The sequence below is a fragment of the Lontra canadensis genome, unplaced genomic scaffold (assembly GCF_010015895.1).
Source record: "Lontra canadensis isolate GAN:19392208 unplaced genomic scaffold, GSC_riverotter_1.0 scaffold58, whole genome shotgun sequence".
NCBI lineage: Eukaryota > Metazoa > Chordata > Mammalia > Carnivora > Mustelidae > Lontra > Lontra canadensis.
The window spans coordinates 8,269,699-8,294,251 of NW_022631052.1; the positions used below are offsets into that span (position 1 = coordinate 8,269,699).

General features: G+C 40.3%; 1 protein-coding gene across 3 annotated transcripts in view; it reads left to right on the top strand.

Moving 5' to 3' along the window:
- Positions 1–1,011: 1,011 nt before the first annotated feature.
- Positions 1,012–24,553, top strand: part of PPTC7 (protein phosphatase targeting COQ7) — a 40,022-nt gene continuing 16,480 nt past the window's right edge. For 2 of the 3 annotated variants that reach the window (XR_004384859.1, XM_032876308.1), the window contains exon 1: positions 1,012–1,532. Coding sequence is in view for 2 of the 3 variants with exons in the window: in XM_032876308.1 (XP_032732199.1) it covers positions 1,310–1,532 (223 nt within the window). In the remaining variant the exon portion in view is untranslated. The remainder of the gene's footprint in view (positions 1,533–24,553) is intronic. The other variant, XM_032876306.1, reaches the window with a different exon arrangement.

Here is a 24,553-nt window from a genome sequence, read left to right on the forward strand (position 1 = left end):
ATATTACACATATTTGGTGAACTAATCTTTCCATTAGAATAACAAAGTCCTTGTTAAATTTAGCTATTTAACCTAAATAATTTCAGAGAAAGTGTGTTAATAACAATCAAAATCTGGAGAAGGCTATTGTGATGTCTTTGTTAGGGGTGGGATGAGAGCTGAACAAAAAAAGCAAAGGAACTGCCTTTCTTGTCAGCGGCTGTCCTTCTGAAGAGAAGAGGTGTCAGCTGTGGAAGGAGAGAACCAGGGGCCTCATCTTTGCAAGTCTGTGCCACTGCATGACCTGTCTGGGCACTCAAGCCGGAAGTCAGAAAACCTGCTTAGACAGGTGGACCCTCAGGAAATTTAAGATTTAGGGCAAAGAAATTTGGGTTCTGGAATTGTTTATCCCCAGATTGTCAGAATCATTTGCAAAGTCTGAAACACTTCTACATGATATATCTATAGTGGCCATTTCTTTATCTCCATCACTATCTGCCTGTTCACCCCCCAGTCTAATACGGACAGTAATAGTTCCTCAAATTTTCCTAAATATTATGTAAAATGGCTCTTCTTTCCAGATTGCCGCCTCTAAACCCTTCCAGTATATAAATTCTGGAGATGTCTCTAAAGTTGTGTACTTCAGTTTCTCAAGGTATGTACTGCGGAGTAATACTACATGACCTGACCCTGGTTTCTTTTGGGTTTTTCTTTGAAGGGATGGCGGGGTTATTTAAAAAATAGCCTTTAAAATATATGGCTAAAACTGGGAGGAAACTTTCAAACAGCCCATCTGTGATTTTCAATAACTTAATTTAGGTTCCGTATGCGGGGAATCCTCCCAGGTTCTGGATGCTAAGCCGTGAAGTAAAGAGACTACAACTCCCAGGCGAAATTGCGTCCACACCCTCTGCGCACGCTCGACCTTGGAGGCTATATAAGGCACGAGCCTGAGGGGGCGTGGCTTGGGACTGAGCCGCGAACTGTGGGCGGGGCCACAGGCGTGGCCATGGAGGGGGCGGCGCTGCCGGCGCGGCCCGGAACACGCTAGTGGAGCGGAAGATGGCGGCGGCAGCGGTGGCTGCAGCCGGGATCCCACTTGGGCTGAGGTGGAGGAGCCGCCGGCTCTGACCTCGCTCTGGCTCCGGTGCGCGCGGCGGAGCGTGTGCGAGGCCCCGCGCGTCGGGCAAGGGCGGCGGCGGCGACTCTGCGCCGCCCTGAGGAGCGCCCCGGCGGCGGCGCTGCTGCGGCTGAGGAGAGAGCCGGCTCCGGGCCTCCGCGTCCTCCTGCTCCCCGGGCCCCCCGCCTCCTCGGGGGGGCGGCGGCGGCGATGTTCTCGGTCCTCTCGTACGGGCGGCTGGTGGCCCGCGCCGTGCTCGGCGGCCTCTCGCAGACCGACCCCAGGGCCGGTGGCGGCGGTGGCGGTGACTACGGGCTGGTGACGGCCGGCTGCGGCTTCGGCAAAGACTTCCGCAAGGGCCTTCTCAAGAAGGGCGCGTGCTACGGGGACGACGCGTGCTTCGTGGCCCGGCACCGCTCGGCAGACGTGCTCGGTGAGTCCCCGGCCCGGGTCCCCCCGCCCCAGCCCCGGATCCGCCTCCTGGGGACTCCCCTGCTCGGGGCTTCCCCAGTTTTTCCCCAGTTTCTCCGGGCGGTGAGAGGAGCCCGAGAGCCAGTAGTAGCTGTAGGGAGGGAGCGCTTACTATGTGCCAGGCGCCGTGCCAAGCGCTCCAAGGTGCGTTTTCCGTTGCAGCAACCCCCATTTTAGAGATGAGGAAACTGAGCCGCAGAGCGGTCGAGCTTTGTGCTCAAGGTCACTCACCCTGACAATGTGACCAGTTTGTCCGAGTCCAAAACCGCACTGTTAGTCACTCGGCTGTGCCGGTCCCGACGACCTCGTCCCTCTCCCCGGAGACACCTGCAGACACCTAACCTCGCACTTGTTCCCTCCCCGCCTCCTCCCTCTGCGTGCCCCGGAGATCTGATTCTTCGCGTGCTCCTGACGCCACAGCCTGACCACAGGCTGCGGGATCCAGAGCGGACTGACTGTCGTGAGCCCCAGACGGCCCAGCCGCATTCTTTCGCCGCTTCGATGGTGACCAGATCTCCATCCTTTTCGGAGTCTCGCAGGCGGTGGCCTGGTGAAAAAGCACTCGCAGTGCATTCTCCCAAACTGCTCTGGCCCACTTGAGGTCACTTGGGGTGGAAGGGAGTCTCCTTGACCCAAAATAGAATGGTCGAACCTTCTTCAAACTGCCGCAAAGAAAACCTTGAAAAGCGTTTTCAGGCCGGGACACCTGGGTGGCTCAGTGGGTTAAGCCTCTGCCTTTGGCTCAGGTCATGATCTCAGGGTCCTGGGATCGAGCCCTGCATCGGGCTCTCTGCTTGGTGGGGAGTCTGCTTCCCTCTCTCTCTCTCTCTGCCTGCCTCTCTGCCTATTGTGATCTCTCTCTGTCAAATAAATAAATAAAAGCTTTTTTAAAAAAAAAAAAAAAAGGCGTTTTCAGGCTACAGGTGCTTCCAGAGGCCTATGCCAGTTACACCTTTGGCTGGGAGACTTGCTTATGAGCTTATAGAAAGGGCTAAATATAATTCACAAGCAGTCAGAAAGTTTATCATAATGCATGTCTTTGTGGAGACTGTGTGTATGCCTTAGAAGCATATGCCATTAAATCTCTTTTAATGAGTAAAGCACTTCCTTTGAAATTGAAGGGCATGCTGTCATTGAACTTGGGTTCAAATGTCACTTTGGTTGCACTTCTCAGGTGAGGTTGAGTTTTTGACTACTTTAAATTTCATATGCTGAGGCACAGTTTGGCATTGGAACAAATGGTCCTGTAACTTTTTATGACAATAATTATTTTTTAATTTGATTTCAGAATAACTGCCTATTATCTTTGTTTCTACTACATGTAGTGTTTGTGAACATGGTTACTGGAAATGTTGTTCTCAGTTTATGAATGACCCCATTAGCTGTGTTGAAAAAAATCATTTAGTGTTGAGGCAACACTTTTTTTTTTTTTTAAAGATTTTATTTATTTATTTATTTGACAGACAGAGATCACAAGTAAGCAGAGGCAGGCAGAGAGAGAGGGAGAACCAGGCTGAGCCAAGAGCCTGATGTGGGGCTCGATCCCAGGACCCCGGGACCATGACCTGAGCCGAAGGCAGAGGCTTTAATCCACTGAGCCACCCAGGCACCCGAGGCAACACTCTTGATGTTAACTTTAAAAGGGTAGGATTCAGTAGGATTCAGAAGGAGCTTGTACATAGAAATCATACAAATTCACTTTGAAGTCAGCTTGACCCTGACTTAGTCTCTTTTTTAAGAGGCTGTCAATAGCTGTCTTTTCCCATTACATTTAGAAGCTTCATTTAATGAGCTTGGGACCTGTGCTGCTTTTTCAAAATTGGGAGTCAGTGCAACAGAATAGGTGATAATGAGCCACTAACGTTCCCCCTTACAAATCTGTGTGCTGGCTTTTGTGAAAGATTTGCAATTTGATTAATGATTTGGGGACATTTTAATGAATCAAATCCCTATGCTTAAGCTTGATTTTAAATTTTCTGAAGGCTACCTTTTTTTTTTTTTTTAAGATTTTTATTTATTTATTGGACAGAGAGAGATCACAAGTAGGCAGAGAGGCAGGCAGAGAGAGAGAGGAGGAAGCAGGCTCCCCACCAAGGAAAGAGCCCGATGTGGGGCTCGATCCCAGGACCCTGGGATCATGACCTGAGCCGAAGGCAGAGGCTTTAACCCTCTGAGCCACCCAGGCGCCCCTGAAGGCTACCTTCTTAATAAAGTAGGATATTTAGAAGGATATGGGGAATTTTGGTCAAACCCATTTTGAAAAAAGTATAAACTTACCATCTTGGCAGAATCCCTGCCAAACCTGGTTCTCAGCTTTGTCAACCTGTCTCTATGATACGTGGTTTTGGGCAAGAGCCTCTCAGCTCATTTTCCTCATCTAGACTAGAGGATGGAGGGAGTGGACTGACCCTTAGGGACTTCTGACCATCATATCATATTTTCTTTGTGTTTTGAAAAAACCTCACCCTTTGTTATTTTGCACCTCAAATAGCAGGCATTACTTCCTGTTGTATTCACATGGGTACCTTCTATTTCTCCTCTTTTATATTTGGCGCCAAACCAGTGGTTCTTAACTTTCCTTGGTTCACAGCCCCAGGAGTTTTGACTGCCCAAGGGCTCTCTCCCCAGAAAAATGTGCACGGAGACAAAATTTTGCATAGGCATTCAGGAACTTCACTGACCCCCCCCCCCCGCAACAAAGTCCATCTGTGTACCGCTTAGTGGTCCCTCCACAGGGACCAGATTAGGAGCCACAGCTCTGTAACCCCTCCAAAAGGATTACTGCCAGACGTAACCAGACAGGTATTGCTTAGGTGACCTAGGGTTGGTCTTTGGCTATATTTGACAAAGATCCATTTTGAGAGAGAGAAAGGGAGAATGTGTGTATGTGTGTGTTTGATGTACAAATCAGGGGAGACAGGTTCTCTAGGACTGCCCTGGTTTGGAGGAGCTCTTCCAGAAAGTCATCTTGGGGTCCTCCTGAAACAACTTTTGAGTAGGCCTCATTTGAACTTTGGCTTCTATAAACCAGTTTGTGTGGTCGCGACTTCTGTTTTATTGACACTACCCCATCACAGGAGATCTGATTATTTCTTGCTATGCAAGAGGTGAAGCATCTCAGCGAGTCCTTAGTGAAGCTTTTCCTCCGGAAGCTGGAGTTGTAAACTGAAAAGCATTAAAGGACTATGTTGAATAATGTTATGTTGAACTTCAGTGCTTTGAACCTCCTAGTTCTACAGATAATTCATTTTCTTTGGGTTAACACTGTGTTTGTTGCTAAATATATGTACAACTCACTGTGCTCATCTGCAGTTCCTTGAATGTTTGGAACAAAAGCTGTTTATTGCTTTTTTCTGAGAAAGAGAAAGCTGTTTTATTTCTTTAATTTAGAATTGATCTGTTCTATTAGTATGCAGTGACTAAAAGTACTTGGTGCTTTACAGCATTTTTGTAGCATCCCCACTGGATTTCTTTTAGGAAAAACCTACTATAGTGGGTGTGGTGAGACATAGGCACCACTCCTATCCCCTGGGAAACTGGCAAAGGTGCTTTCTCTTTATTAGGTCCAACTGGAGTAAACCAATACCATCAGGAGCTATGTGCACTTTTCTTTTTTTCTTCTTCATTGTGGCTAACCCCGAGTTCTCTCATTACTCTATATGGCATGGATGCCTAAGTACACAAAAATATGAGAGCTGCCTGGTGTGTAACTGCTAGGCCTCCCACAGCTCTAAGCTGCTTAACAGCAGAATCAAAGACTGGTGAGAATTGTAAGACTTAGAAACCCTGGACGCCAGTGAGGAAATGGAGGCCTACAGAGGGTCAAATGATTTTGCTAAGGTTATTCCACTAGTATGGCCGAACTAGGACCAGCACCAAGAGTGCCCATTACGTACAGTCCACTTTCTGTAGCATCACTAGTTAGGTTTTCCTGATAACATGGGTGAATTCAAAACTAGTCTTTTCAGGTACAGTTTGTCCTTCTACTGCTTTTCCTGCTTGAGGGTGTGTGTGTATATATTTACAACTTCTGTGTTCACACAATGACTCATAATTAAAATGCAACAAAAGTTCCTCCGCATGCTAAACCACAGTTTACTGAAACCACTTCTTTAAGAAATGGCAGCATGATCTATGCCATGTAAAATCTAACCTCGGAATAGAGTTGTAAAGTAATTCTTAGAAAACTGCCGGTGTTTATTGAAGCTTGATTTAACTTGAAACCTTAAAAAGAAATGAAAACAATTTCATATTCTAGCCTTTGGATATGATTTTGATTGTGGCCAGGATTTTTGAAGTGTTTTTGTGAGTAATGCTAGTCTTAAAAGTAGTTGTCTTAAGGTATAAGAATTATGTGAACAATATAAGGATTAAAAGTTTATTTAGGAAGTGAGTAGATCAGTTAGAATTTTATGTTTTCCAACAGTCATGATAATTTTAATATATTTGGTAGAACCTCAGTAGCTGAAAGTGAATTATCCTTTTAATAACAAAGTAGTCACATTGGGAGAGTGTTTATGTGTCCTAATTTAAGCCTTTGAAAAAGTCATCTTTGGAATTTCCCTCAGCTAGATTTTAAACTGTGTCAGGAAACTAGTTTCATTTTTATATAGTAATAATTTTCTGAAAGTCAAATTTTAGCCACGTTTACCTCTTGACAGCAGACATGACCCTGGTTGAATTTTTAAAAATTGAGATACAGGGGGAAAAAAAAAATGAGATACAGAATTCATCTGTCAGAACATTTAGCTTTTAAAGTTAAAAAAAAAAAAAAAATGGTGGCATTTAGTATGTTCACAGGGTTGTCCAACCACCACTACTGACTAATTCCAGAACATATTCACCACCTCAGAAGAAACCCCTATGCACTAGCAGTCACTCTCAGTCTTCCCTCCCTCAACCCCTGGCAAGAGAAAGTATAGGCTGACTAGAGATTTGCCTATTACAGACATTTCATATAAATGGAATCATATAAAATGTGGTCTTTTGTATCTGGCTTTTTTCACTTAATATATTTTAAGGTCGACCCACATTGTAGTTTATCTCAGTGCTTTGTTCCTTTTTGTGGCTGAATAATATTCCAATTGTATGGATATACCATGTTTTTTATCCATTCATCTATGAACGGACATTGGGTTGTTTCCGCAGGTACTCTTAGCTGTTGGAATAGTGCTGTTATGACATATCCATGTACAGCCTTTGGTGGAACATATATTTTTCATTCTCTTGGATATATACCCAAAAATGGAATTGTTGGGTCTTACTATAACTTTATGAGGAATATAGCTGGTTTTTATATAATTATTTTTATATACTTATAATCGAGCAAGGAAAATACTTTTTTAAAGGTAACAAATGTAAGTTCTAAGATTAATCAGTACTTTGTTATTTTTTTTTAAAGATTTTATTTATTTGACAGAGAGAGACAGAGAGGGAATACAAGCAGGGGTAGCAGCAGAGGGAGAAGCAGGCTTCCCGCGGAGCAGGGAACGCGATATGGGGCTCGGACGCTGGATCATGACCGGAGTGGAAGGCAGACGTTTAACAACTGAGCCACCCAGGCGCCCAGTACTTAATTTTTTTTTTAAATTTTTTTTTTTACTTTCTAAAGATTTTATTTGTCAGAGAAAGAGACAGCACCATTAGTGAGCAAGCACAAGCAATGGGAGTAGCAGGCAGAGGGAGGAGGAGAAGCAGCCTCCCCACTGAGCGAGGGTCTTGATGCTTGACTCATCCACGGACCATGGGATCATGACCTGAGCTGAAGGCAGACATTTAACGTACTGAGCCACCCAGGTGTCCCTATTCAGTACTTTAACTATGCCTGATTTTATAATCTATGTGCTTTCAAGAGAAAATTGTGGACTATTAAAGGAAATGGAGGGTTGTGGGTTCAGTGAAAGAGCTTTCTAGGTCTCATAGAAACAGCAAAGCTTAAGAAGCCACTAACCCACCCCCCCAAAAAAAGAAAGAAAAAGCCACAAATTTGACTAGCTGCTGTCTGACTTTTCTGAGTGTTCTGTCATTGTGTAATAAATAAGATTACAAGGTTGATGGTTAGAGGAATTTTGCTGTTTGATTTTTGAATTCTTGCTCCCTGATATTTTTCTCATTTTGCTATACAGATATATTGTACTTTTCAGAGGTTCTTATAAGACACAATATTTTTAAAGTCATTTCCTCATTTGTTAAACTGTCAAAACTTGTTTTCCTTTTTTTAGTCTTTAGAAATTCTCAAGCTTAGTTTTAAATTTCCCTAATCTTCAGCTTCTCTTAATCTTTTTAAAGAATTTTGAATGAATTTTTTGTAGAGCAAGGAATTGAACTTTGAAAGCATGACTGTTTATACTTTTTCGAAAATACTTTTTTGTTAAAAGGTTTTAAATTGTAGCAGGAGGTAAGAGACACGCTTTAGTTGGTTGTAGTGGGGTTTTATTGGGGGGCGGGGAGGGACTGGATCAGAGGAAGCTCTTCCCTGAACTTTAGCATCGCTTTATGAAACTGGACAGTACCAAAACTTGAATAGCCCAACAGTATCCAAATGGAGTTTGTACTCGTGTGACTCAAGAAGCATTATATTCAGGCCACAGTATTTGACTTATAACCGTGTTCTTTGAGTAGACGCTTATGTCAAGTTCAAGCTAAATGTCAAATGCATTTTATGTAGGTCCCCATGCCTTTTAGGGAGGCCTTACTTGGGACTTCAGGTTCAGAATTTTCAGAAAAATGCTTTAGAAAAGTAAGTTAACATTAGTATTTCCTTCCTGAAGAAATTTGACTTTTCAAACAAGAAGTTCTAGTTAATTGAAAACAGTGTACCTTGTGAGTTTGTCTTTCAAAATTAGTGTTAATTCTTGGTCTCATTTTAAGAAGTGGTGCTCTCTCTGTCTCTCTGTCTCTCTCTCTCTCAAGTAAATAAATAATAAATAATAGTAAAATAATAAATAATAAAATAGTAAAATAATAACAAAGTAATGAATCCTAATTTTTGTCATTAGTAATAAAATTTAGTGATCTGTTTGGGAGTTGTCAAATATTTTCAAAATACAGTAGTTTTCAATCTCCTTGGGAGCTAAAATCATTTGTTTCCTATTAAACAATACACACAATTTCATAGAATTGCATCATAAATCAAGACTTTTTGCAAAAACTGACTCACTGCAGAGGGCATTGGACTGAAAACACATACTTAATCATCTAAACTTGATTTGGCGAGTGGCATAGCTCTTTCAATTTAGTTTAAAATTTTGAGGAAAAAAAGATGCTCAGTTCTTTTGAATAAGATCCTGAATATAATTTTGGGTGGATTGAGAGGTGGGTGTATAAAACTTTTCCTTAAAGAGTGAAAGTGCTTCACTCTTTTTCCTGAGCATTTATTCAGCATCTTGAGCTAAAATATGATTCATCTTATCAGTGCTTTATATATAGTGATTTAGATTTAACAGTGTGTTTTGTGTTTTACATTGTTTAATCTTTTAATTATGAATAGCTGCTTACTTATCTCCACTTAATTTGCATCTGTTTCCTTATGTATAAAGTTGACTCATCAAGAAAGTCAGTATAGCTAGTATCATAGCTGGAACTTGGACCTGAGTTTCCTGCTTGTGTGTCTAGTGTTTTAAGTAAATGCTTTTGTTTTTTGGTTGTAAAAATAACACATGTTCAGAAAAGCGCAGTATAAAACACCTGTTACTCATAACTGAGCTATAGTCAGTGTGGTTTCCTTCAGCTTTTGTGTATATAGAATTGCATGTATACATACTATTAAATAAAGTTGAGTTAATATATATATTCTCTGTAGTGTTATTTTTATTTAATGTAAACTGAGCATATTTCCATACATAACTGCATAATAGTATTTTTCTGCACATATAACCCATGATTTGTTTAATAACCAGTTCTCTGTTTTTAGTTATTTAGATTATTTCCAGTTTTCTTTTTCTTTTTAAGATTTATTTATTTAAAAGATTTTATTTATTTATTTATTTGTGAGAGAGAGAGAACACACACAACCAGGCAGTGTGGCAGGCAGAGGCAGAGAGAAAAGCAGACTCCCTGCTGAGCAAGGAGCCCGATGTGGCGCTCAATCCCAGGACCCCAGGAGCATGACCTGAACTGAAGGCAGCGGCTTAACTGACTGAGCCACCCAGGCGTCCCTTTATTTTTTTGAAGTCTTGCTTATTTAACTAATCTCTACACCCAGTGTGGAGCTTGAACTCACAACCCCAAGATCAAGAACTGCATGCTTGGGCACCTGGATGGCTCAGCTGGGTAAACAGCTGCCTTCGCTGGGGTCATCATCCTGGAGTCCCGGGATCAGTTCCTGCATCAGGCTCCCAGCTCAGCAGGGAGTCTGCTTCTATCTCTGACCTTCTACCCTCTTATGCTCTCTCTCTGTCTCTCTCTCTCTCTCTCTCAAGTAAATAAATAAAATCTTAAAAAACAAACAAACACATGCTTTACCTACTGGGCCAGCCAGGCGCCCCAATTTCCAGTTTTTTTGTTTTGAGTAACATTAGAGTGAATGAGTATCTGCACCTGATTACTTCCTTAGAATAAATTCCTCGAAGAGTTCTTGAGTCAAAGGCTGTGAACATTTGCAAGGCTTCTGATTTGACTATTAGCATGGATCTCTCCAGAAAGATTATGCTAATTTATACCTTCCAGTTGTTATGAAATCGCTGTCATCAAAAGCTTATTGTTGATCTTGAGTCTGTCACATTTAACAATTTTATAAATTTACCAGGTTCTTAAATAGTTGTTTTTGTCGTGAATAAGTTTGGTGAATAGTTCTAGAATTGATTGGATTGTTGGTATGAATCCCACGGACTACAAAATGACTGCAAAAACTTTGCCAGAGACTACAAAAGTGACTTACTACAAAGAGTGCTTTCTGTTGAAAAGACCCAGTATTATTTTGACTCAGGCCAATTCCAACACATTTTTGTACCGGTTTTTCTTTTACTCATTAACAGACTATTTTGAAAAGAAAGGGAATTTCTTTGTGTGTGTGTATGTGTGCTGCTTTGACTGTACATTTTGACCTTTCAAGGATGCTATCATCCAGAAAGATTTTTGGCTTATCAGAATTAGTCTCTGCTGTCATTTGATGTAGATGAAAAAGATTAGCTGTGCTGAATGAAACAAAAAGTGCTTCTGTTTTCACATCAGTGTTTGGATATAGCACTTTTGGATAAGAAAATAGATGTGAGCTATTTTCATAAGAGGTAGAAAACTGTTCATGGCCTCTAAGTTAACCACTGATTGGTAATATGGTCATCAATGTTGCTATGAAATGAAGTCTAGACAAGGATGTCTTATGCATACATTTTTTAAAAAGATTTTATGTATTTATTTGACAGCACAAGCAGGGGGAGTGGCAGGCAGAGGGAGAAGCAGGCTCCCCACTGAACAAGGAGCCTGATTGATGAGGGGCTCAATCCTAGGACCCTGGGATCATGACCTGAGCTGAAGGCAGATGCTTGACCAACTGAGCCACCCAGGCACCCATGCACACACTGTTTTTTAAGAATTCACTTCTCGGGGTGCGAAGTCCGGCATCGGGCTCTGCTCAGCAAGGGGCCTGCTTCCATCTCTCTCTGCCAGCCCCCCTGACTACTTGTGATTTCTCTCTCTCTCTCTCTCTGTCAAATAAATAAATCTTCAAACCAAAAAAAAAATAAAAAAAGGAATTCACTTCTCTTGGTTCTTGAGCAACAACCTTGATCTTATCGTTGCTTTTTTTGTTCTTGTACACTAAATTCACTGAACAGTCAGTGGTCTTTGGATAACAAAGTGTGTTTTGTGAATACGTTCCATGTATGCATATTTATTTACAGATCACCTGAATTCAGTGAAGTAAATTAATGCTAATCCATAACCATCTTTTATTCTTTTATCAGAATTTCAAATTGAAAAATGGTTGGCTGGACTTTTTGTTAGTTAGGCTTAGTTTATTAGACTTTAGTTAGTTAGGCTTAAAGAAGAAGCATATTCTCCAACTTTTTAGGTGGTTAGAACCAAAGTAGAAGGATATGGGGCAGTATTTTTACTCTCTGAATCATTATTGAAACTTCTCTGAAAACATACATGTGTTGGTGTAATAAGGAGAAAGGAAAATTTGGGAAGGCTAAAATGGAGTCTTTCCTTTAAAACTAAGTCATGTAATAAATGTAATTTGTGTATGAAAGATAAAATATAGCTATATGTTAACCTTTATTTTATAGTTTCTAAAACAGGTTCCCTTTTCTTGCCATATGACTTAGAATCCCAGAATCTTAGATCTTAGAAAAAGGAACTCTTGGGAGAATTTGTCCTCCTGCCCCTTAGTTCACAGGTGACAAAACTAAAGCTTGGAGAAGTCATTTGGCCAGTGTCCTACAACCAGTTTGTGGCAAAGTAAGCTGGGAGTGGTGTCATCCCCGGACTCTTTTTCAGGGTTCTTTCCATCAAACTTTCTTACATGTTCTGTGAGAGGAGCATCCTGTAGCTAGCTCCAACCCAGGGCACACCATCTCGTGCAACTCTAGGTTGAAATACTGGATACATTCTCGTTTTGGAGTTCTCAGATGAAAGTTTGTACATCAGAGTGTTGGTATTCTAACTTTTCAGTACAGTCAACTGAATTCATTGTTTACTGGTTGTTTCCTGTAAGTCCCTGATGGGTGCTATGAAGAAGACCAAGAATAAGAGAGACTTCAGCTCTGAAGTCTGGCAGGGAAGGCCACAGGAACAGTACGAAGAATACACACATATCAGGTGTTGTGGAAGCATGGAGTCAGGTCTTAATAGATAGGCTTTTCAGTAATTGAGGCAAGTGAGAAGAATGGTCAAGCTTTCCAGGTTGAGGGATCAGCAGATACGGAAGATTAAGATTCTTCAAACTACAGCTGCTTTATGGCTAGAGAGTAGTTTGGGCTGACCAAGTGGCTTTGGGAGGACGGTTGAGAATTGTTAGAAAATAGGTTGAGACCAAGCTGTTGAAGGTCACAATTGCCATGTTAAATAACTAGGTTTCATTTTTTTGTTTTTTTGTCTTTTTTGTTAGGAAGCTATAGAAGATGTTTTTGCCTTTGTTTTGGGTTTGCTTTGGTGGCTTTGGAAGAGGCACCACATTGAAATGGTACAAAATTCAAAAGGTATATTCTGAATTTAAAAGGGTGCTGAGTGAAGTCTCTCACTCTTGACTTCTAGCTGCAGGTTCCTCTTCCGGAAGGAACTAATGTTATCAGTTTCTTGTGTATCCTTCCAGAGAATTTTTTTTAAAGATTTTATTTATTTGACAGAGAGTACAAGCACAGGGAGCAGCAGGCAGAGGGAGAGAGAGCGAAGCAGGCTTCCTGCTGAGCAGAAGGCCAATGTGGGGCTTGATCCCAGGACGCTAGGATCATGACTTGAGCCGAAGGCAGATGTTTAACCAACTGAGCCACTCTGGTGTGCCCCGCTCCCCCTCTCCCCACTGAGGATGTTTTTACATATAAAAGTAGAAAAGTGTATATACGTGGAAGGTATTTGACAAGAGTAATAGGGACATAGTAATCTTATAAAAAGCAAAAAAGAAAGAAAGAAAAGAAAATGATACAGAGTGTAATGGGAGAAGAGGAAAGCAAAAGACCAGTTAGGAAGCTACTGAAATAGTCTGAGCTAGAAAAGGCTTTAACTAGGGCAGTTCAGAGTAGTCAGGCTTCAGAAATATTGCAGAATCAATAGGACTTAGTGATAATTAGACAAAGAGGGTGAAAGAGAAAAGAGAAATTGAAGTTGGTTTTTGAGGTTTTGCATCTGGAAGCCTCCTTAAGTTTCTAGCCTACGGCTGTAGATGGGTTGGCTGCCATTAATCAGGTTAGGATATGCAAGAGAAGGATCAAATTTGGGAATGGAAAAACAGGATTGCTTCGTGGAAGAGGCATTTGGGAGATGGAATCATCTGGCTCATGTAATGCTTAAGTCCAGCTGGTCTTTACTGAGTTCTGCAGTGATTCTCATTAGGATCACCTGTGCAATTTGGTTTTGATCCTTTGCTAGAAGGTCCAGGCCCATCCTGGACAAACTGACTCAGGAGGTGGTGCTTGGGTAATCTCTGTGTGCAAGAATTGAGAACTTTGGTACCATGTACTAGGCCAGCCTCCAGAGATGAAAAAGATGGTTGGTTAGCAATGGGAAGAGACTCAGCCCTGAAGAGGAGTCACAATATAGAGAAGGGGAAAGGATATAGGAAAGTTGTGATAGAGGTTCTGTAATTATTGTAATTATCTAAGGAAGTGGTTTAGGCTAATTTATGTATCACTAGTTGTTACAAGATTTTCCATTTAAAATAAGAATATCTAAGTCAGAACCCTGGCACCTAGCAGGCAGCAGGCAATTAAGAAATAATTGTTTTTTTAAAAAAAGAGATTTGTTAAAAAAAAAAGAGAGATTTGTTAAATAAGATTATTTCAGAGCCATTTCTGGAAAAAAGAAAACTAATTTCTTCAAACTGCAGGTGGATCTGTTTTTCCTTGTGTATTTTTTAGACATAAGTTTGTTTCTTACTTACTGTTAAATGTTTAATGAGATATTGAATGGTGGTGGATGTCTGATGGGAAAAACTGAATGGACCACTCATCTTTTATACATTATCTGTGAGTGGGAATTATCTTTTGGTTGTGACCACAGAACAGTGTTTGTAGACTACAAACACCTAATCAAAGATTGTTTTTTCTGATTACTACAGGCCAGACTATTCTCTATGCTGTTATTTAATCTTAAAGAGAGGCATAACTCTTTTATTGCGTGTTGACTGGGAACTGAGCATTGTGGAAGGTTTTCTTTTTTTTTTTTTAAGATTTTATTTATTTATTTGACAGACAGAGATCACAAGTAGGCAGAGAGGCAGGCAGAGAGAGAGGGAAGCAGGCTCCCTGCTGAGCAGAGAGCCCGAGGTGGGGCTTGATCCCAGGACCCTGAGATCATGACCTGAGCCGAAGGCAGAGGCTTTAACCCACTGAGCCACCCAGGCGCCCCAATGTGGCAGGTTTTCTTTAACACATTATCCCTGTTCCTCACATCAGCCTTGTGATTTCCATTATTATACCCATTTACAGGTGAAGATACTAAGCCTCAGAGAGCTACCAAAGGTCACCTTTGTTACACTTAACTCTAGTCCTGGAGCTGCAGTTGGAACTCAAATCTGACTCCAAAGCCTGTGCCCTTGCTTAGTGTGTATACACTGCTTTTCAAGTCAAATGATCATTTAAAACTTTGTTTTACTGAAGTGATCTTTACTGAGTCTGAATAGTACTTTGATATTAGCTATTCCTAGGCTAACAGTTGAGCAAAGCCCCTTCATTAAAGCAAATAAAGGCCTCAGTTGAACTAGTTCAGTGGACCACGGGGACTTGGGTGGCTTTAGGCTAGCCCTTTCTTTCTGGGCACCTCCTTTATGCCTGAATTCCTGCAGTAAGTATATGTCGTTTTGGGCTGATTGCTGGTCAGAGGTTCCTGGAGGAATGTAATAGGCATTTACCTGGAGGTCAGGTTTCTCTGCTCTTAGAGCTCTAACCTCACCTTTATTACTGCACTTTATCCGTATTAGTCAGAATCTTCAGGAACTGACCAAATTGCCTCTATCCTCAGCTTCCTCCCTCATGACTCATGGTTTCATCCTTCAGGGCTCGGATCAGCCACTTCTTTTCTCCATTAATATTTTTCCTGATTCCTTTAGCTAGGTGTAATCTGGTTCTTGCTTTAGTTTTTATTGGTGCATGTTTATTTTGTTAGAACCATTTACCATAAACCTCTCCAAACCCCTCTCCCCTGCCATAGTCACTACCATTTGATTTTAAGCTCCGTGGGGAGGAAATCTTTTGTTATATGTAAATTCCTTTAGCTGTTTTTCAGTACAGTGTCATGTATGTAGAAAAAGTTCAATAAACCTTTCAATAAAAATTTTTTAAACAAAATTTTTCAGTAAAAAAGTGTTGAGGAACTTTAATATTGTGTGTAAGTGTAAAATGTAGCTCTAACTGGATTTATATAGTTTTCTTAATCCCTCCCATCCCCGGTAATATACATACTCATTATTGGAAAATGTGGAAAATAAAAAAGAAGAAAAACAATTACTGGTCCTATCACCCAAAAGATCATTACTTAATTAAACAGCATGTAAGAAAAAAAAAATGAATTAGTGTTTAGAAATTAAGGGACAGTTCTCCACTTAGCAGGGTTATTCACAGGAATTATGTTCTCATTTTTTTTATAAAAGAGTGTTTGTGCCAGAGCTACATGTGACTCTTGACCTCTCCCAGAGGGTAGTATTTCAGTAAAGGCCAGCTCTTACTTTTACAGAGGGGTGAGAAAACCAGGGAGGTAAATAGTAACCTCTTTGGGGTTAGGTCAAGGATATATAGCTTAATTGTCATAAACATTAGGTTAACCTCTAAGACCAGAATTCTAGATCTGATCTTATAAATTATAAACAGAAGGAAAAATTCTTAGCCTCACAGGCCAGTACAAGTAGGCACACATCAAATAGCTAGACTTTAATTGCTGCTATTTTCTTATTTAAATGTCAAATTATTAGGTGTTATATAACATTTTCTAATATCTAGAAACTAACAGGAGTCTCAGCTTTAATAGAAGCCCTTAATTCAATAACACAGTAAGAGCCCTGCCCATACTGTCCATAGTTCACTCTAAGTGTGAGCCTGTGATTTGCCTGTTGCTTTTTTCTATTCCGAAAGTATTGCTAACAGCATTTAGCTTTTGGGAAACATATGTTGCAGCTCATAAAGGAGTGCAATTACCTTTTCTGTGACTTCACCTTTAACTCTTCAGTTTGTGTGGTGAGAAGGTAGTGATTCCTACCCAAGTCTGTAAGATACCCAAGGTCCCCAGGCCACATGGAGCCAAATATTCCACATTAAGTATTTGGTATTTAAACAGAAGAGCTAAAGTTAAAGGAAGAACATTTTATTTTAAAAAGGTTGGCTTTAGGGGCACCTGGGTGGCTCAGTCAGTTAAGCATCTGACTCTTGGTTTTGGTTTAGGTCATGACCTTGGGGTCGTGAGTTTGAGCCCTGCATTGGGCTCAGTGCTTAGCTTGGAATCTGCTTGGGATTCCTTCCCCCTCCCCCTCCCCCACTCTACTCCTCCCCCTGCTCTAAAATACTCCTCTCTCTAAAATAAAATCTTAAAAAAAAAAAAAAAAAAAAGAAGTTTGACTGAGTTTCTTGAGTTTCTTTGCCTTCACACTGTCATTTCCTTAACTTCTTTCCAGCATTTTTCACTGCTTTTTTAAGGCAAGGTAGCTGCCCAGAATAGTCTGGAAGTTACTTTCTCTAGATAATGAAGTATTCTGGGCAGTAGGTATGAATATGTGTGTGTGTGTACATTTTAATTTGATTAATTATGAAGTAATTTTGTGTTTAATAAACTGGAAAGGAATAGCTATTTTGTTTGGAATTCTAAAACATAAAATGGACCATTTATTCCTGCGTTGGGGTCCTTATTGGAGTCCTGTTAACTGCCTCAGACAGTTTCATTTCTTTAGCAGAATTTGAGTTTTGCTTATAGGTTCCACTTTAGCACGTTTTATTATGGGATTGCACCTTTCTTCCTTTTCATTCTTTCAGCTTCGTTGCCTTAGCTTTTGAGTTATCTCTTCTGCTTAGAGATCTTGAGTTCTTGACGTAGACTTGGTCTCTGGAGAATCAGAAGAAGCAGGTTTCGTTGTGATTAATGCAGAGTGGTTGCTTTGGGGAAACTTTTTGCAATGGGAATATATCACTTGCTTGTTAAAGCAGGAAGAACATCATAATCTATATAATTTCACCTCTAGAGAACTGAAAGGACTGTTAGTCAAAGCAAATTGTACTTTTCTGAATAACTCAACTGTTGAATTTTTTTTCCCAGTAATCCTTTTTGTTCCCTTTGGGATAATTATTTGCAGATACAACATTTCACAGTCCTGAATCACAGGGGAGTGTTCTTAATGCCCAAATAGTTGAGGCTTCAGCAATGTTGATACAAATATGATCTGTTCTATTTGATAGATATTAAGCTTATACTCTGATCTCATTTTTCTTTAGTTATAATGCTTCATGTTGTGATGTCTCTAGACAAAGAAGTTTGGCTCTGAGAATACTAGATTATAGTATTTGAAGAAGAACCTCTTCATCTGAAAAGAAGCTGGCTATAGTACTGCAATAAATACCACCTCACCAGTGCCTCATTAGATGACTACTTGCTGCAGAAAATGTAAAACCAGATATCATTATCCCTCCTTATTCAACTCTTGTGATCGAGCCAGATTCTTACTCAGTTTCTCTTCTGGAATTTCAGTTCACTATCAAGTACCCATCCTAGTAGATAGGAGATGTTTTGCTAATGGAAAAACAATCCCTGTAGAACTGTCTTACTTTATTAGAGTGTGAAGCTCAATGTTAAATGCCTCGAGATCATCAAAGATGCAAGAAATAAAGCTCTTACCTTTGGGTACTATTTAATATTTGAAATTCTGCCAGTCTTTTTTTGGATAAAATAAAATTGCCATTTTTTTTTCACTGATACCTACATTAAAATTGAAATTTAGTATTTATTCTCTAGGCATCACTATCTTGTGGAAAATGTTTGCTTTGTAACTAATTGCATTTCAGTCTGAAGATGATTGTAGTAGAAGGGCTTAAGAAGAATAGCAACCTCATGCCCATGGCTAATAATGGAGGACAGTGCTAGAGAGAAACGGGCTTAGTTCAAAGTCTTTTTCAGGGTGAGCCTTTTGCAGCTACACAGTTAAGTTAGACCATAAGTAATTGGAAAATTGGGATTTTTTTTTTTTTTTAAGATTTTATTTATTTATTTGACAGACAGAAATCACAAGTAGACAGAGAGGCAGACAGAGAGAGAGAGGAGGAAGCAGACTTCCTGCTGAGCAGAGAGCCCGATGCGGGGCTCGATCCCAGGACCCTGAGATCATGACCTGAGCCGAAGGCAGAGGCTTTAACCCACTGAGCCACCCAGGCACCCCGAAAATTGGGATTTTTAAGGTTCTACAATTTCAGCTTACCGAATCTATTTTCCTTCACTTTTTGGCATAGAACAAAGGTATTAATTAAAATTCTCAGTTTAATAAAAAGTTGAATGATTTTTAAAGTACAGTAAAATTTTGTTTTTAGATGTTTATAACTAAAGCAAAGACAAAAATGGGTTAGAAAAATGAAAATTGGTATTCCTTTAAGAATTTTTTTTAAAGATTTATTTATTTGACAGAGATCACAAGTAGACAGAGAGGCAGGCAGAGAGAGAGAGAGAGAGAGAGAGAGAAGTAGGCTCCCTGCTGAGCAGAGAGCCTGATGCAGGACTTGATCCCAGGACCCTGAGATCATGACCTGAGCCGAAGGCAGCGGCTTAACCCACTGAGCCACCCAGGCGCCCCTCCTTTAAGAATTTTTTTTTATTTTATTAAAAAATAAAAAGATAGACTTAAATGATGGGAAACACACCAGAATTACCCTTTCTCCTTTTCTCTTAAGTCTTCACTTTAGAAAAAAAGTCTCTGGGAAGCTTAACCAAAATATTCTGTGAAAAATTGTAATTATATATATTTTCTAATTGATTATCTCTGACTTCACAAAACTGATATTTCCATGCAAATAGTACCTAAAGGAATTATCTGCATTCTATAGTCTCCTCTCAGCCTTCTGCTTGGCTATTTCAGATATGTAACCATTATCTTAATCTAATAATGGTTTTAATTGGATTTTTGGGTCAAAGGAAACACAAGCTAAAGGTATGCTGACAGAATGTCATTAATGGAGACATAAGATGATTACAGGGAGTTAAAGGAAATAACTTCTATATTCAGTATAAACTCTTGGCGTTCAAAGACTTCCCAGTTATAAACTCAGCCTACCTTTTCAGCTTCACCTCTTTTCATCTCTAAAGAAATTCTGTCATTCTGCCAAACTGGATACTTTCTCGAACTTAATCAGCTATCATATTTGTGATTGTAATTTGATGTCTAGAGTAAGGTGCAATTCACAAGTGAGCTCTTTGGCCAGGAATTCTCATTCCTAAGATCCCCACTTGAATTTATTACTGTCTATGCTTTCTTTGACCATGTCATCTACCCCAGTGGTTTCAGTTCCCGATCTTTGTCAAAGATTTGGTGGCCCTGATTGCCTTCCCAGTTGCAGACTCATAGTTCCTGACTTCATACAGAACATTTCCCTAAAAATGTCCTCCTGGCACCTAAAACTCCGCATACCGTGAGACAGAATTAAATGTCTTCCAAAGGCATTTCCACCCCTTTCCCAACTGGGGAATCATCTAATCAATACTCGTTCCTAAGTCCAGAAATCTACTGATATAAAATACATTGATATCGAGTCCAGGTCTCTTTATGTATTCATTCCTTTGTATTTCCGGTGATTATTTTATTTTTCTTCTTACCTCTAACCTAAAATCTTGCAGCTGATGCCTGACCTCCAACGTCTTCCCAAACCATTCTCTCCATTGCTATCAGGATTATTTTTCCAAGGTACAGATTGTAGGGGCGCCTGGGTGGCTCAGTCAGTTGAGCTTCAGACTCTTGATTTTGGCTCAGGTCATGATCTCAGGGTCCTGGGATGGAGCCCCCCACAATTGGGCTCACGTGCTCAGCAGGGAGTCGGTTTGAGGATTTCCTTCCCCCTCTGCCCCTCCCCCTGTTCATGCTCTCTTTCTCTAAAATAAGTAAATCTTTTTTTAAAAAATTAAGTTCTTGGGGGCGCCTGGGTGGCTCAGTGGGTTAAAGCCTCTGCCTTCGGCTCAGGTCATGATCTCAGGGTCCTGGGATCGAGCCCTACATCAGGCTCTCTGCTCAGTGGGGAGCCTGCTTCCTCCTCTCTCTCTCTGCCTGCCTCTCTGCCTACTTGTGTTCTCTGTCAAATAAATAAATAAAATCTAAAAAAAAAAAATTAAGTTCTTGGATAACAATTCTTGGCCCTCCACAGCTTCAGCTCCTGCCCTGCATTTTTCAGCTTCTCAGCACTTAACCCAAACCCCCAGGCACACCTGATTGCCCTCCATTTGTTTCCTGTTACTATTCTCCCTTGCCTGTGGAAATCTGACTTATCTTGCAGGGCCTAATGTGAATGCTATTTCCTAAGCAAAGGCTTGCTCCATTCCCACAGTGCCCCATGAGCATTAACCATTTGCTCTTAACCCCCCATCCCCCATAGCAGCATTTCTGGGAGCTGTTTGTCTAGTTCTGTGCGAGTGAGTAGTCGCTGCCCAGTAGAAGGCGAGCTTCTCATAGGCAGGATATGTCTCCCTCAGTTCTCTATTTCCTAATATTTACTCTACCCTCCATTTGCTCTTAGAGATGTTCCTATTCTTTGCTATTTCGTATCTTTGGTATCTTAAGCAATCTCTCCTTTAACAGTTTTCTTTCCCTTTGAAATGTATTCTGAGTGAAATTTCTCTTTGTATCTGGATTAATTCCACTGTTTAAAAGGTGTTCTCCCTTTGTGGATGGAAGTTTTTGCTTGCTCATGAGAGGAAATACTCATTTCCTTGTAGAAATAACCAACTAATATGAATTAAACTAGGTTTCAAATGTACCTGTGGTAGGTTATTCTGGTTTTAGCCCGATTCTAATCCCAAATATGACTCTTCCTCTTACATAACTTGTTCTTTGTAAGTAAATTATTTATGTATACTAAGGCCTTTTTACCCCACAGCTTTATTGAACACTTTATGTGCTTTTTGAATCTCCTTTTTTCCCTAAAGAGATTTCACCAGTGGAGCTTTGCAAGGTATCTTTTTCCCATAGAAAAGCAAACAGGTGCTTGAAAGGTTGCACTCTATTCTGGGAGAAATCTGATTAATGTTGAAGGACTGTGTCAGGTCAAACTCTATAACCTGCTGACAGATTATTTAGTGAGTGCCAGGATCAACTCTCAACGTTATCTCAGATTTTAATGGTTTTCTTGTGAAGGGCATTTGTAGGTGAAACCACTTTGTATTTAAAATTAATTGTGGCTCTTAGATCAGATGCTGGTTAAAGAGAAATTCTTTTCTCAAGCAGGCAGTAATTTGGAAAGAATGAATGATTCATCAGATGGAATTGCAAGGTTTATAATTGCATTCTGTATTTTAACACAAATTGTTGCATTTAAAATAATGGTGAGGACAAGTTGCTTGGCTGGCTCAGTTGGTGGAGCATGAGGCTCTTGACTGTGAGTTCAAGCCCCACATTGGGTGTAGAAATTACTTAAAAATTAAATCTTTTAAAAAATAAAATAAATAATGGTGAGCTCTTACCCCTGATGAAAGGGGTAAAGAACCTCCTATTAAACTACCTTAAATTCTCTTAAGAATTTCCAGATATCCTCAAAACTGCTTGAAAAACAGAAAAAAGTAATGCTTCTTCCTGGTAGGGTAGACCTTAGTCATTCCTTATACTTCTCTCCCCTACCACTGCTACATCCCTGTCCAGTATACCAGTAAGTCCTTCTGTTTCACTGGATCTCAAATCCCTGCACTCTGACTGTACTGCCACCATTTCATGACCAAGCTACTAAGATAGACTCCTGACTCGTCCGCTTTTTCTGCTCTTGCTCTCCACACAGCCAGCAGAAGAATCTTTTTTCTTTCTTATTATTATTAGTTCTGTTTAAACTTTGTGTAATGGCAAATTTCAAATATGTAGCACTTCTCATTCCACTTCAGTTCCATTCATGGCCAATCTTGTTTTATCCACTCCTCCATCACTCCTCCCCCCTATTTTGCAATAAATCCCAGGCATCGTATCATTTTTTAAAAAGATTTATTTATTTTATTTTTATTTATTTATTTTTAAAGATTTTATTTATTTATTTGGCAGAGAGATCACAAGTAGGCAGAGAGGCAGGCAGAGAGAGAGGAAGGGAAGCCGGCTCCCCACCGAGCAGAGAGAAAACCCGAGGGGGGCTTGATCCCAGGACTCTGGGATCATGACCTGAGTTGAAGGCAGAGGCTTTACCCCACTGAGCCACCCAGGCGCCCCTAGATTTACTTATTTTAGAGCGAAGTGCAAGTGCCCCGTGAGGGGGTTCTTGCAAAGGGAGAGGGAGAACAAGTTTAAAACAAACTTCATGTTGAGCACAGAGCCCCACTCAGGGCTCAATTTCACGACCCTCAGATCATAACCAGAGCTGAAACCGAGAATGGGGTGCTTAACCAACTGTGCCACCCACGTGTCCCCAAACATCCTATCATTTAATCAACTGATTTGGAACTGCCCCATAATGAAATTTTACTTACTGGTTGGTCACAAAAGGTAGGGAAAGTTGCTGCCCCAACAGTGATGTTGTCTGTCACCTTCTTTATACTTTTTGCCAATTATGTTCTCTCATGTTTTTCAGAATATATTCTATTTCTGCTGAGAAATGCCATCACCAGAAAACATGTTTCATGTGTTCCTTTCATGTTTTTCTGGGATGCATTATATAGGCATTCTCCTACTTTTGTACCATATATGTTCTTTAAAATGTGTGTGAAAAAAAATTTAATAAAATGTGTATGAAAGTTGAACATATAAAAAATGCAAATATGTATGTAGGGAGGATGTTTAATGCTCAGCAAGCCTTAAAAATGATAAAATTCCTAAATATTTTTATTATGAAATCAATACATGATCATTATAAATTTAGATTTCAAACTATAGAACAGTATGAGGGAAAAAGCTAAAATCTCCCTGTTTGTCCACTGATCACTTGCAGTCTCTTATTTCTAAAACTACCATTAATACTTCTTACAGATCCTTCCAGAAAGGCTCATATATAGTCACTTAAATCCTTAATATTACATATATATATATATATGATCTTTTAGTTCCCTAAGTTTTTTTTTTTAAAGATTTTGTTTATTTGAAAGAGAGAGAGCCTACAAGCAGGCAGAGCAGCAGGCAGAGGGAGAGGGAGGAGTAGGCTCCCCATGGAGCAGGGAGCCTGATGTGGGACTCGATCCCAGGACTCTGGGATCATGACCTGAGCCGAAGGCAGCTGCCCAACTGACTGAGCCACCCAGGAGTCCTTCCCTCAGTTTGTTAGAATTTGGTAGACAGAAATTGATTTTAATGTTGAACAATTAGTGTTTTGCAAGGAGTTGAATAGGATATAGTATGATTTTGACTTTGATGTCTTGTTGACTTTTTTTTTTTTTTAGATTTTATTTATTTATTTGACAGAGATCACAAGTGGACAGAGAGGCAAGCCAGGAGTGGGGGAAGCAGGGTCCCCACTGAGCAGAGAGCCCAATGCAGGGCTCTATCCCAGGACCCTGAGATCATGACCTGAGCCGAAGGCAGAGGTCTAACCACTGAGCCACCAAGGTGCCCCTCTTACTGACTTTCTTGAACACTAGTTTCCTCTTGATGAAGGAGTCTTGTAGGGACTCTGAACTCATCAACAGCTCTAGGGACCCATGAAAATCTCTATATCATTGCTGTCCAATAGAAATATAATATGAACCACACATGTCATTTTAAATTTCCTAGTATTCGCATTAGTTAGGTAAAATTAATTTTAATCTTTAGCACATTACATCCAAAATATTTTGTACTAAGTTTTCAAAATCCAGTGTGTATTTTACTCTTTGAGGACTTCTCAATTTGAATCAGCACCATTTCAAAGGCTCAGTCGTCAAGTTTGGTAGTGGCTGTTGTATTAGACAGTACAGGCCTGTACAGAAAGGATAGTGGTTGTCTCTGAGGGAGGAGGAAAGAGGATGATGTATATTCTTAATTTTCTTTCTTTATTTCATAGTTACTGACCAAAATTTGAAGTTAGAGTTTGCTGTTTTTGATATTCTGAATGATTGCCAGCTCTGGCTCCGTTTTATTGTCACTAGTTTCAGCACATTTTAAAAAAAACAATTTTCATTCTTCTAGAACAAAGATGAATAATATAAACACTTCCACACGAAGATGATAATCCTGCTGAAATTGAACTCTTGGCTAGTAGGCAATGCCACCCTGTGGTA